Source organism: Ictalurus punctatus, chromosome 28, assembly GCF_001660625.3.
Source record: "Ictalurus punctatus breed USDA103 chromosome 28, Coco_2.0, whole genome shotgun sequence".
In the NCBI taxonomy this organism is placed as follows: Eukaryota; Metazoa; Chordata; class Actinopteri; order Siluriformes; family Ictaluridae; genus Ictalurus; species Ictalurus punctatus.
In genome coordinates, this window is record NC_030443.2 from 12,777,903 (window position 1) to 12,791,395 (window position 13,493).

Below are 13,493 nucleotides of genomic sequence, written 5' to 3' on the forward strand. Positions count from 1 at the left end.
CCAGTATTTATTTATTATCTACATTTGCGCCGTAGGACTGATTATCAATGGGAATAATTTCTTCATGTTGCCCCATCCTGTCCCAACAACCACCCTTATACTTCCATTATAAGTGAGTTTCAATTAAACAAAACATCCTTTTCATAATGAAGGGAATGATAAGAAGCTTTGTGGTAATCTCCCATACGCTACAGACGTGCGGATAGCGATTCAGTCCGAAAACATCAGAGAATGCCTTTAACGTTGATGGGGTTTTTCTGATATATAATTCAAGCCCGAGTCCACACCTTGCCAGAGGCAAAGAGATGACATCCCTTCACTGCCTCAAAGATGTAAGGACAGAGTTCAGGCTGGGCAGGCAGGTGAGACTGAGACAGTGACTGCTTCACTCTTTTAATCTCCACCAGACATAGAGCTCGCTCCTCTCCTGCACAACACACACAAAACAAGATCAAAGTATGGTCAGATATAAATACTTAAATTATTTTGTCAGTAAAAATGATTATGTGTTCTGGAAGGACAAAAGCATGCTAGCAGTAACAAATATAAAGCCTTCATACAGCTTAGAAGTCAAAGATATAAGATGTAAGGAATAACTATTCAATGTTACGGTGGTTTGATAGTTTCATTCCGCTTGTACAGCATTGATGTGCCAATGATTCGAATTTGTAATTTATTAAATGAATATTGTCTCCACGAGACAAGTTAGTTCTTGTTATTGCTTACGTTAGAGCAGCTATAAGCAGCAATTCCCTCACGAGCAGTTAGTAAGACATCTGTCCTGAAGATTTTACTTACTGACTAGAGACTCCTCTCAATGTTAAATAAACATTCTTCTTACCAAAAATATCACCATATCATAATTATTGATTGTTCTTTGCTATATAAGAAAATATATACATTTTTTTATTTATTTATTTTTTTTGGTGGATGTTGAGCATCCACCGAGCATCAGTCAGAGCTGCTTTTAAAGAAAACTAATCAACACCTTCTGTCCAATTAGAATAGAGCATTCAACGGCGCTATGAGTTACGAGAATGGTATAGCAAACGACCGGCAATTTATATGCATGGAGTATATTTGTGTGTGTACTGACCTGTGATCATGAGCAATTTGTCGAGCTCTTTGAGAATCTGGATTTGGAAGACGGAGGTCAGGCCCGGGACGTGAGTCAGAGAGTTCTTGATCACATTCAGAGCGTACAGACCCTCTTCCGAACCCACCATTACAATCTGAAAAGAGAAATACACAAAGTGACGAGATCGCCAATTCTGACATTTACACAGTGCGTTAAGCAATTACACGGCATCATTTGCAGAGCGGACTAACCAAATGTCAGACATGCATAGTATACTTTTTTTTTTAAATTTTATTTTACAAAATGTTCACAAGTATCAGGTTAGAAGTGTCAATATACATGGATCTGTCCAATATGAGCAGATTGTGGAATATTCATGGAATACCTGATCAGTCAGCGGTAAAGTACAGTTGATATCAAGCCGGTCATCACCCTCTAGCTTCAACAACGAATTCCCCAACAGTTTCTGAATATGACACAGAAAAGGAGATGAAGACAAAAATGGTGCACTAATGTATCCTATAACCTTGGTTGGGAATTATAATGTCAGGAGGAAGCACCCAGCTTTTCCACCACACACACACACACAAAGTAGCAACATGACCACAGGGGCTCTTGCTTATAAGCCAGCAAGGCTAAAGCATTAAGCAGATCAATTCCCTGAGTCCTGTACAGAGGGGAAGGATAACAGCATTCATGGGATGAAAGTGCAACCAAAACACACATGCACACACACAGCAAATAGTCACAGAATTAAATAAAAAAAATCGAAAACATGCTGAGCTGCAAACTAATACACACATATGCGCAGTCCATGTTTTGGCAAGCCTGGGATGGTTTAATTCACAGGTGTCAAACTCAAAGACTGTGGACCGAACAGTTATATTGAAACAATTTATAACACGCTAAGCAGCATTAGCTGTAGTGTAAAATAATAACCGACCCAAAATTCTAGTTTCCCCCCAAAGTCAGCATAGCTACAGATAGACTGGCGGTGAATACTGAGAAGCCAATGCCATTTCTTTATAAAGGAGCCGTGACATTTATAAACGCGTACAGTTCACGTCACTCTTATGAAACGAAGCTAAAATTGGTAAACTGCCGCACAACCAGAAACAGCTCAGCTAAATGGTTGGAGAATGGCATTTTCAACACAGCAGGGTGCTTACATCAACAACAACCACAAAAAAAAAAAAAAGAAAAGAAAAAAAACAAGACGGAGCAGTGTTTCTGGAAATACGGTCTTTCATAGCGTCAAAATGTACAACCGGTAGATCCTTTTCAAACATGCGAAATCTAATAGAGAGACAAGCTGCATTATTCAGTTATGCGTGGTGGTCTGCGAAAACCTACAGACTTTCGTGAACTGAACTGTATTTCTCTTTCGAACAAGTTACAGCGTTTTGAAGTCTACTTAGGAAAAAACCTGGTAAATTTGAAAGAATTTTAAGCTTACAGTGAGAAATGAGTTATTTCTTACGCCAGTCTCGGTCTCATCACCTGAGGTAAAAGTCATTCCTGGTATTTAAACACAAGCCTCATCATCATCATCTGTTCACTCCACTGATCTCTGTTCACACTAACATCAGTGGGAGGAAAAAGCGCTCATTCATTCTACCAGTTCTGCTCTGTCGATTAAAGTTTTTTTTTTTTTATTAATGTCTTTTCATTAGTTTTAAAGCCTGTCGTCTGTACAGAATGTGCAAGCACTCTTCTTTGTTTTGATGATCTGATGGTGACATTTTGACAGCTGGTATGTGGTACATACTCAACATGTTAGGCTTATGTCAGTTTTGCCACAGCAAGTAAATATCCAAGGATTTGATCACACCTTCGAGGAAAACACACTTAGCTAGGCAGACTGACTGTTTTACAACCGTATCTGTAAAACCGGCTCTTTATAAAAGAGGATCTTTACAGGCAGACGCCTAAATAAAACAATTTTACCATCATTTTGATAAGATACAGTTCTGTTTTCTATAGTATATACAGTACAAAATACAGGGATCAGCCATAAAATTAAAACCACTGACAGGTGACGTGAGTAACATTGATTATCCCGTTACATTGGCACCTGTCATGGGGCGGGTTATATTAGGGAGCAAGTGAACAGTCAATTTTCTAAGTTGATGTGCTGGAAACAGAAAAAAATGGGCAAGCGTAAGAATCTGAGCGACTTTGACAAGTGCCAAATTGTGAAGGCTAGATGACTGGGTCAGAGCATCTCCAAAAGGGCAGGTCTTGTGGGGTGTTCCCGGTATGCAGTAGGTAGTACCTACTAAAAGTGGTCCAAGGAAGGACAACTGGTGAACCGGCGACAGGGTCATGGGTGCCGCCCAAGGCTCATTGATGTGAGTTGGGAGCGAAGGCTAGCCGGGTGCTTGTGTGTCGCTTACCTGGGGAAGAGGTGGTACCAGGATGCACTATGGGAAGAAGGCAAGCTAGAAGAGGCAGTGTGATGCTCTAGGCAATGTTCTGCTGGGAAAGCTTGGGTCCTGGCATTCATGTGGATGTTACTTTGACACATATCACCTTCCTAAACATTGTTGCAGACCAAGTACACTCCTTCATGGCAGCGGTATTGCCTAATGGCAATGGTCTCTTTAAGCAGGATAGTGTCCTGCTTCATTGTAAAAATTGTTCAGGAATGATTTGAGGAACATGACAAAGAGTTCAAGGTGTTGACTTGGCCTCCAAATTCCCCAGATCTCAATCAGATCGCGCATCTGTGAGACGTGTTGGACGAACAAGTCCGATCCATGGAGCCACCACCTCATAACTTACACGACTTAAAGGATCTGCTGCTAACGTCTTGGTGCCAGACACCACAGCACACCTTCAGAGGTCTTGTGGAGTCCATGTCCTGACGAGTCAATGCTGTTTCGGTGGCACAAGGGGGACCTACACAATATTAGGCAGGTGGTTTTAATGCTATGGCTGATCAGTGTATATTATCGGCATAAAAATTCCATTTTGGGGTGTTTTACAGAAGTTAGCTGCAGTGTTGGGTTTTAGCAGACTGCTAAAAAAAAAAAAAAAAAAAAAAGATTACAATGAATACACTTAAATAGTCTATCTGTTAGAAAAGCCCTCCATTGTTCATTAAGAGCAGAGATTACTGAATAATTACTAAAAGTTAATGAATTAAAGTTGTTATTTATGGACATTTAAGGACAAACCAAAAAAATGGCAACATGACATGGGCAGAAAATGAGTTTGACACCCCAGCTTTATTATTCGAGGGTCTGAACGTATCTCACATGAGGATTTGTGTGAGTATGTAGGAGAAAATGAGTAGGACACATTCCAAGGAGCAGGCAAACTCAAATAACTGGAGGCTTGAAATGGGTTTACCTGTACTAGTGGAGAGAGTGTCTTCTGTCGTTTAGCTACACTTGCCTACAGCAGTGATCATACAACACACACACACACGTCACAGATCACACGTTAGATTAGAGATTAGATTGGACTGGATTAGGAACAAACAAACTGATGAATTAGAAGAAATAACTGGAATTAAACAAACTGTCAGTGGTGTGAATGGAAATAATGTGATGTTAATTCTGTACATTTAGTCAAAGGTGTACAAAAAAAAAAGATCTTCTTGGACAGAACTATTTTTTACATGGGTTGCTGGAGTAATTTCATGCTTGAGAGGTGTTATGTGGTTTTAATCCCATCCAGATGTGTGATGTTAGTGTTTTTCCTCACTCCTCCACTGAAAAAAAAATTAATTCCTCCCAAAATAGATACTGGTTTTCAGTGACCCCAGGGGTGTTTTGAAAAATTGCCAAATGAATTGCCATCCTGTCTGGATAAACAGTTTTACAAGCAATGGTGCTTGTGCTTGAACAACACGCATAGAATGTATAAAAGTCTTCCACTAATTACCAAACAAAGAGCCTTGAAAAAATGTTGTTCATACGGGTTCAAATTACGTTGTTGCTACACTGGAAAACCATCATGAGGAGAACAATCAAACAAAAAAGAGCTATATTGCAATGCTTCAGTAAATATAAAGCCTTACTTTATTTTCAAGTCACTAAACCATTATAGCAATTTAATATGCACGTGAATTTTACGATTCAATAATACGATCAGATTACTGCGCAATGTCAACATGCATGTTGAAACTTTTGAATATAGAAGAGATATGCAAGCATTATATTACAGACAACACTTTTTATAATATAAAAGTGCTATAATCATAAAAGTCTACTCACTGCATCAGACTCGGATTTTTCGCGGGAGCTCCTGCTGCCGGCGACCACGGACTCCAGAACAGCCACCCAGCGCTGTTTATCAGGGAAACTGGGGGCCATGAAGTAGAGCGACTGACCAGGCCAGCATGTTGTGTGTGGATGAGACTCAAGCTTCAGCACGTATGGTATATCTGCCCACACACACACACACACACACATTTTCTCGTTAGGTTTTGTGAGTTAGTGAATGAATTACTGCTATCTATGGTCACAGTCAAATCGCTGTCTAGTTAGAGGAGCTCTCTTCAGCAACATAGTCAGACTAGTAAGCTAGTTATCAGGTACAGTCGAACCCCGTAGTAACAGTGTTGCCATGGTTACAAAATCACGAGTACTGCTTTTTTATGTCAACTTACTGACAGGTCCAGTCAGTGCTTTCATGTGAATGCAAACTGAAACACAATCCAGTGTAAAATTACATCAAGTGAGTCTAATGAACAAGATTCCGAAGAGCAAAACGATGTTAGAAGCCTAACAGATGTGTGTGCTCGGACCCTAACCTGACTTTGCAGTGTTGATGAGCTCGGAGGCTCCTACAGCTCCATGTACAGTCACGTCACCATCAGGTAAACACAGTTCAAACTCCTCCTGTGGCTTCACTGAATCTGAAACACGCACACACACACACACAAATAACTATTACTTACATGATTTGCACTTACACGAATCTTATCTATAATTATAGGTTATGTACAATAATACTGTACAAATACTTAGGCACCCTATTTTTTTTCAGTACAAATTTTGTTATAGATATTTATTTGAGGAATTCTGCATTATTGAGTCAGTATAAAAACATTTCAGATTTCCAAACATTACTTTTCCATAAAAAAAAATGTTACAGAAAAATATTTGTATGTCAGAACGCAATGCAGCTATAAAAAAAAAAAAAAACAACCAAAAAAAAAAAAACAACCCAAATCCTAATGAAGGCTCCTGGGTTTTGTATGCAAACCAAAAGGAGCAAGTGTGACAGACAAAGTCTCTAGAAGAACTAGATGCTCAGTAAAACTTATAAGCTAATTTCCTGATCAGCTAACTACACAAATTGATCAATTATTTTTGAGGGAAAAGAACATTGTAATAAACAAAACAATGATTTAGTTTACTTTATTACTGTTTACTGCACATTGTAGCATTTTTCTTTTAAGTAGAAAGATTGAATTTCGTTATTTCTGAGGTCATCTTTACTTTACAGCATTTCTTCACATGTACCTGACTTTTGCACAGTTGCTGTGTATTACACAGCTTTATGCAGTGAGGAAATGAAAATGGCAATCACACAAAAGGTCGCTGGAGGAAATTTTTACCTAATGAGCTCAGCTGGAACAATGGCTAATCAGCTCAAAAGGCTAATCAGGTTGACTTAAGTAAGCAATATAAAACTACAGAGCATGCGGTTGTAGAAGAGTACTCAGTGGCAGGCAGGATTGATGGCCAAAGTGTTTTATTCCTCTTTAAATACAGAAGAAATTTCCTAACGATTACAATTAACACTTATACTGTAGTTACATGTAATGTTGTGGAATGCCCATAAAACTAGTTAGTTCCTGTCACCAGAGTAGCTACAGTATAAACAGGTGTTCCATCACTTTCTCTGGAATTTAATAAGACAGAAACCACGAAAAACCAGAAATATACTCCATCCTGAAGACATTATCTCTGAGGGTTACGCTTGACACTGGACTCTCCTTTTGTAAAAGTTAAATAAACGTCTCCTACAGAACCAGATCGTCACCAGATCGACGGTGACTATGATTTCTTTGTGAAATAACATCATCTGTTTAATCTGTTTGCTATTAGACGTAGATTATACGGTGCGTCCGGCCTGTGGTATACAAATCTTTCATTCAGACCCTAATTATGTTACCAGAATGGCCACGTTTAGTTTATCTTGACTCAGAAAATGCTGCAGGCAGAAAGAATGCACCGTTGCTGCGTGTAATACTGTGCAGATAAGGTTTCCGCAGCCTGCTATGACAAATGAGGTCTAACGTTCCAAATTATTTATTAAAATTTTGTTGGCTTTTAGTTGAGTTATTTAATCATCTTTTCTTTTTTAAAATTCCATCACATCTAATTTTTTCCTCTCAGTCATCTTTGCATTCTAATGTTTTAACTGCTCTGCAAAGCCATCTGTAATCTTGTTCTTAAACAGTGCTAAATAAATCAATCACATGATACACTGGAGGGCTACAGGACACCTGTTAATACTCACAGCTGTGGTGTCTGTATTTCATCAGCATATATGCATATTGCAGTGCACACACACACACACGCACACAGTGAGAGTGAAGTGTAGCATGTATACACTCTGCACACACACACAGTGAAGTTCTTAAATACCTTCTCTGGGTTCTGACTCATAGATGGAGACTTTAGTTCCGTCCAGAACGACATACTTGCTCTCCCAGCCCTGCTGGCCGCGCTTCCCGTTCCTGCAATGTGTTCACGGTGAATATTAAGAATACAGTTTCCATTTAAAGCAGCGTGTGTGATGCAAGTGTGTTATATAAGAACAAGATCTAATGTCTTTTTGGTGCATCATGGATAGACACTGCATTAACACAAAGTTTAACTGAACTTAAACGAAGAATATCTAACAAACAAACAGCAAATATAGATCAAATGCACCATTTCTAAACCCCTGAATTTAGACACTGCTTCGCTCCTAGTAAACTTTACCCTACGCCTGTTGCTCCTACCTAGGCTGCTTCATCCAGCCTTCCAGGCGCACATGTCCAGAAGCTTCTTTGACCTGCAGGGCTGGCGAGTTGGCCTTGTCTCTGCACAGAGCCTCAGAAAAGTGGGTTGCGTATTCCGGAGGCAGACCACATGTAGCAGGAAGACACGGGGAGCACTTGGGATGGCACAGAGTATGACATTCTGACAGCAAAAGCAGAGAGCGTGCGCGCGCGAGAGAGAGAGAGAGAGAGAGAGAGAGAGAGAGAGAGAGAGAGAGAAATGTAAATATTACAAAGACTTGTGTAAGGAATAAAATTTGAAAAGGTATGCTATTATAGGAAAATAATCAAGTGTTATACCACATTTGTCAACACTAATAATTCAAGAACATGTACTTTTCATCCATTTATAGTTACAGTTAATGTTGTGGAATGTCCATGAAAGACTTTGCTCCTGTTACCACGTTAGAGGAGAAGACCTGAAGACTTTCCTGGGCAACTTATAGCCTTACCTCCGGCTGTTCCAAAGCACTGACACTGGAGACTCCTTCCAAGAATGCCAAATAAATATCTCCTCACAGAAAACTTAATAATTTCAGTTTATGTGGAGCGTCTGCCATGTGGAGAGTCCCTTGATGCAACTGAAACTAATCAGCACCTTCTGACCACTCCGAATCAAGAACACGAATGTGTGTGTGTATATATATATATATATATATATATATATATATATATATATATATATATATATATAAATATATATATATATATATATATAAATATAAATATATATATATATATATATATATATATATATATATATATATATATATATATATATATATATATATATATATATATAGATATATATATATAAAATAAACAAATAAATATGGACCTTCATATTTATTGGTACCATTATAGCTTTTCCTGACCTTTTGACAGAAAAAAAAAAAAAACCTTCTCAAATTGTCACACTCTGTTAAAATATATTTTAAAAAGCAAGTGCATATGTAAAAGTAAGCGCATACCCAGGCAGGTCGCAGCCTGTCTGCCAAAGTGCACGGTGTCCAGGCAGACTGCACATTTGGCAGCTCTCATGTTGAGTCCCACTGTAAAGCGGTGAGGAATGTTATGGTGCATTCTCTCCTTCACACGCCGCCCATATTCTAAAGAGAAAGACGGTGTGTGTGAGAAAAAGAAAGTGTGTGTGTGTGTATCAGAGTTAGGTAATTAGGTGAGCCTGTGCTGTATTGGAGGAAAATACAAATTGAGGAAAAAGTCAGACTGATGATGAATTGGTATTAGCTAGAGCATGTGACATGGGATATAGAGCAGGTCACGGTAATGCTCTCAGCAGGAGTGTGGTCGCATGCTACCCAAACTCTGAATTCGATTAATCTAAATTCATGCAGAGTTAATGATTAAAATCACTATTTCCCCAACTCCCAAAGCATAGAGCAACCATGTAGCCTTACAGTAATGCCATTATGTGGCCGTTTGACTGACACCTAAAAACAAATGTGATATTCTGCAAATGCAACCTTGTCCTAGACATAAAGAGATGACACCTTTTATTGTGCTTTGCACTTCCTTTAGCACCCCATGTTTAAAGTAAATCTTTGTTTTATCTTCCTGTTGCTAGAGGTGCAGCTAATATGCTCTAAAACCGTTTGTAACGCTTACATTTATGCCAAAGCCTATAAACTTACACTCCCCAGTCACTTTAATATCAACACATGTACTCCTGCTCATTCATGCAATTATCCAATCAGGCAATCACATCTCTGTGATTTCAGTGACTTTGACCGTGGTATGGTTGTTGGTGCCAGACAAGCTGGTATGAGTATTCCAGAAACTCCTCAACCGGAATCTTTTCAGGTACGACGGTCTAGAGTTTACACAGAGCTGACATGATGACAAAGGTAACTCAAATAATCACTCTTTACAACTGTGCTGACTTGAAAAGCTTTTCAGAACTCGTAACATGCTGAACCTTGAGGCGGACGGGTTACAACAACAGAAGACCACATAGGGTTCCTCTCTTGTCAGTCAAGAACAGGAATCTGAGCACAGCCAAAGATTAAAAAAACAAAACAAATATCGCCTAGTCTTTGTTCCATTTTTCAGCTGTCCCGTTTTGGTGAGCCCATGCCCACTGTAGCCTCGGATTCCTGTTCTTAACTGACAGGAGTGGAACCTGATGTGTCGGTCTTCTGCTGTTGTAGGTGCTGTTGAACATTACCTGCATCTGCCTGATTTTATGCATTGCATTGCTGCCGCATGATTGATTGAACGGATAATTGTATGAATGTGCAGGTGTTCCTAATAAAGTGGCTGGTGAATATATGTATTACCAGTGCTTACACAGGAAATAAGGAGAGGAAAAAGATCGAGTTTGTTTTCTACAGATGCTATTCACATGCAGAGATCCGTGCACTCCAGGGAACAAAAAAGAAGAAGAAGAAGAAGAAAACAGTAGGAGAGTGAAAGAAATAAAAAATAGCAAAAAGAGGAGGAAGGGAGATCAGTGAGGACTGAAGTCCTAAAAGCAACGTTAAAAACAACTGCCAAAGCTATAAAAACGAAGTGCAATCTCATTCTGAAGCCAGTGGCAGGGCACTGCATGCTTCATGGAAATGACAAAATCTATTCTCGATTATTAGATCAAAGACAATCGAGAGCTTCGATGCAGAGAGAAACTGAGAGAAAGAGCATGAAGAGGTGCACTTAGTGAGAGACTCAAAGGATGGTGCAATGCTTGGGCCAGGGGGACAGGGGGGGGAGAGAAAGAAGAGAGGCTTACTCCACTATGCACAGACAACAGCAAACTATTTCACCTCTTTGTGCAGTTTGAGATTTAAGGCTAATAATATAATAATTAACATATTGGACACAATAACTGTGCAATAACGATGTACATAAACGATCGACAAGGTCTTCGTAACATTTCGTCCGTATTTAACCACCACAGTCCACAACAAAGACGTCGATTAGTTTATTTAATCACATTTTATTGTCGACTGGCACTATAGTGAGAAACAGGATTCATCGAGCGAGACTTTTCCCGTTTCTGTTTTAAAGCTACTAGTCAGCTTTAAAGCAATCAAGGATATTGAGATATTACAGCATCAAATTTAAGATGTCCTGTCCCCTTTATTAGTATGTTATTTGAATTGTTTTCTGTGGAAATGTCCTGGTATTGTTGTATTGTGAAGATATTGTATTTCCTACATAATGATAATGATAATGAGTCTTTATTGATCACGTTTACATTATAGCACAGTGAAATTCTTTTCTCCGCATACCCCAGCATGTCAGGACGTTGGGGTCAGAGTACAGGGTCAGCCATGATTCAGCGCCCCTGGAGCAGAAAGGGTTAAGGGCCTTGCTCAAGGGCCCAACAGTGACAGCTTGGCAGCACCGGTGCTTGAACCCCCGACCTTCCGATCAGTAACCCAGAGCCTTAACCACCAAAGCCACCACTGCCCTGTATAATACATTATTAACATGGCAGGGATGCCATGCACGAGCGTGCTACGTTTATAAATTTAACTGTATCGATCACAAAGTGATTTAATTAAACTATACTTCCTCATCCTCCATCAAAATGAATTCCTGTCTACACCACGGGCTAAACAGCAGTAACGAGCCATTTGCCTGAAATGCGAATGTAAATCCACAAATTACTGCAAATGTCAATGTAACATTCAACAAAACAATATCAAGATGTATTTATTATTATTATTATTATTATTATTATTTAGACTTGCTTCTTGTGTTAAGCACAACTGACAAAAGGAAACGGTTTCTCTAGAATAACAGGATTAAAAATCAATATACTCTCATACATATTGCTCTATTGCATATTGCTCTATACAAGATTTATGGCCTGAATTATTAGCTGTTAATATACTAACAAATAATACTCCTAGACAAATGAGTTACTATGAAGTGCATAGCTTCATAAATCCACCCACAAACTGTCTCTTATCAAGTAGATAGATGAGTTGAGCCAGCCTTCAGATGGGGAAGACGAGAGGAAAAAGCAGGAGAGGGGAGGAGGTAAAGCGAGCGAGAGACTTACTTTCGAATGTAACCCTCCTCTTCTCTGAAAAGAGCACAAGAGATAAGAGAAGACAAAAAGGTCTCAGCCTTCACAGAGACACACAAAGAGAGGGAAGACAGCAACAGAGCACACAGGCAAGGTGAAAAGACGAACTATGTTCCTCAGAAAGCCGGAGAGGGAAGAGGGCAAAGTACCGAAGGAGACGGAGATGAGTGATGAGAGAGTTTTAGAAGTGATGATCCAGTATGTTTTTTTTTCCTTTAAGTTTTATTATGAAAAATTCTCTTTATCTAATAAAATATTTCAACAACACACAAAAAAAACAACATTCAACCTTGAGCTACAGACTGACAAAATCTAACCAGGTGTGTCAGATAGCAAATCAGAAAATATCAAGTTAGGATCCAGAAATTACGGAGGCTAATTTAAAATGAAGCACTGTTAATTAAAACTTCCTGCCAGATCGAGTGCTGTGCCTCACCCTCAGGAGTGGAGGTCTCCTTGCGTCGGGCTGAGCTGGCTGGGTTTAGCAGGCTGCTGGGATTTGGCTGCCGTTCAGGAGACTTAACGATGGCCGACATAAGGAGCTGGTGACGGGCCGAGGCCGGGGTGGAGGGGGCCACGTGCTCCTGGGTCTTGAAGTGAGCCGCTGGAGAGAGTCCAAACATGATCAGTCAAATTCTAAACAAACGAAGAGGCAGCGGAATGAAAATGGATTTGTAGGCAGACACAAATGATAAAAGATAGCATGTCATTAAAAAAATACATTACAAGACATTTGGCATGCTACCTATTGAGTCGAAGACTGCTAGAGCTAATTTCACTGTTAGGGTACTCTTCAAATATCCACATTTAGGACCTCTCTTTAAAACAGTATCTAGTCTTTGTTTCTTTTGGTTTGTTTTTTTTTGTTGTTTTTTTTTAAAAAGAGGTCTGAATAAACAAATGCTATTTTTTAAAATATAAATTTTTACAAGTAAAAATTAAAAGCAAGATCACAGTTAACTGTGAATCCTAAATGACCTTTTATAGGAAATGCAGTACACAAAGTAGGTCCTAAAACACCACTGTTATATCCTATGTATTGAGCACATCTCATTAATGGGAAGCCAAGAGTCTCATCTCCAACATGTATGGGATGAAAACAAGCGATTAAAATGGCGGATGTTTACATGGATCCCGTACTACCTAATTAAAAGTAATATTAAGCTAAATATCAGCAAAAAAATCTGAAATAAAAAAGTAGGTGCTATTTTTTTGTTTGTTTGTTTTTCTGCTTATTTGTTCAGATAGAAAATCAAAATCAAATGCTGAACAGCAAAATACAAAATACAAGAATGAAAGCTGATTACAGTGCCACATCCGTCCTACTGAGAAAACAAAAATGGATTCAACACAAA

At 39.1% G+C, this 13,493-nt stretch overlaps 1 protein-coding gene across 4 annotated transcripts in view; it reads right to left on the reverse strand.

Annotated features, from left to right (window-relative positions):
• The window catches only part of cita (citron rho-interacting serine/threonine kinase a), a 92,523-nt gene that overhangs the window by 8,815 nt on the left and 70,215 nt on the right, over window positions 1-13,493 (reverse strand). For 2 of the 4 annotated variants that reach the window (XM_053677099.1, XM_053677098.1), the window contains exons 31-40: window positions 12,575-12,742; window positions 9,056-9,193; window positions 8,046-8,226; window positions 7,687-7,778; window positions 5,841-5,945; window positions 5,302-5,471; window positions 4,433-4,477; window positions 1,464-1,544; window positions 1,097-1,232; window positions 288-427 (exon numbers count right to left, since the gene is read on the reverse strand). In XM_053677099.1, coding sequence (XP_053533074.1) covers window positions 288-427; window positions 1,097-1,232; window positions 1,464-1,544; window positions 4,433-4,477; window positions 5,302-5,471; window positions 5,841-5,945; window positions 7,687-7,778; window positions 8,046-8,226; window positions 9,056-9,193; window positions 12,575-12,742 — 1,256 coding nt within the window. The remainder of the gene's footprint in view (window positions 1-287; window positions 428-1,096; window positions 1,233-1,463; window positions 1,545-4,432; window positions 4,478-5,301; window positions 5,472-5,840; window positions 5,946-7,686; window positions 7,779-8,045; window positions 8,227-9,055; window positions 9,194-12,574; window positions 12,743-13,493) is intronic. The other 2 variants (XM_017460685.3, XM_053677100.1) reach the window with 1 other exon arrangement.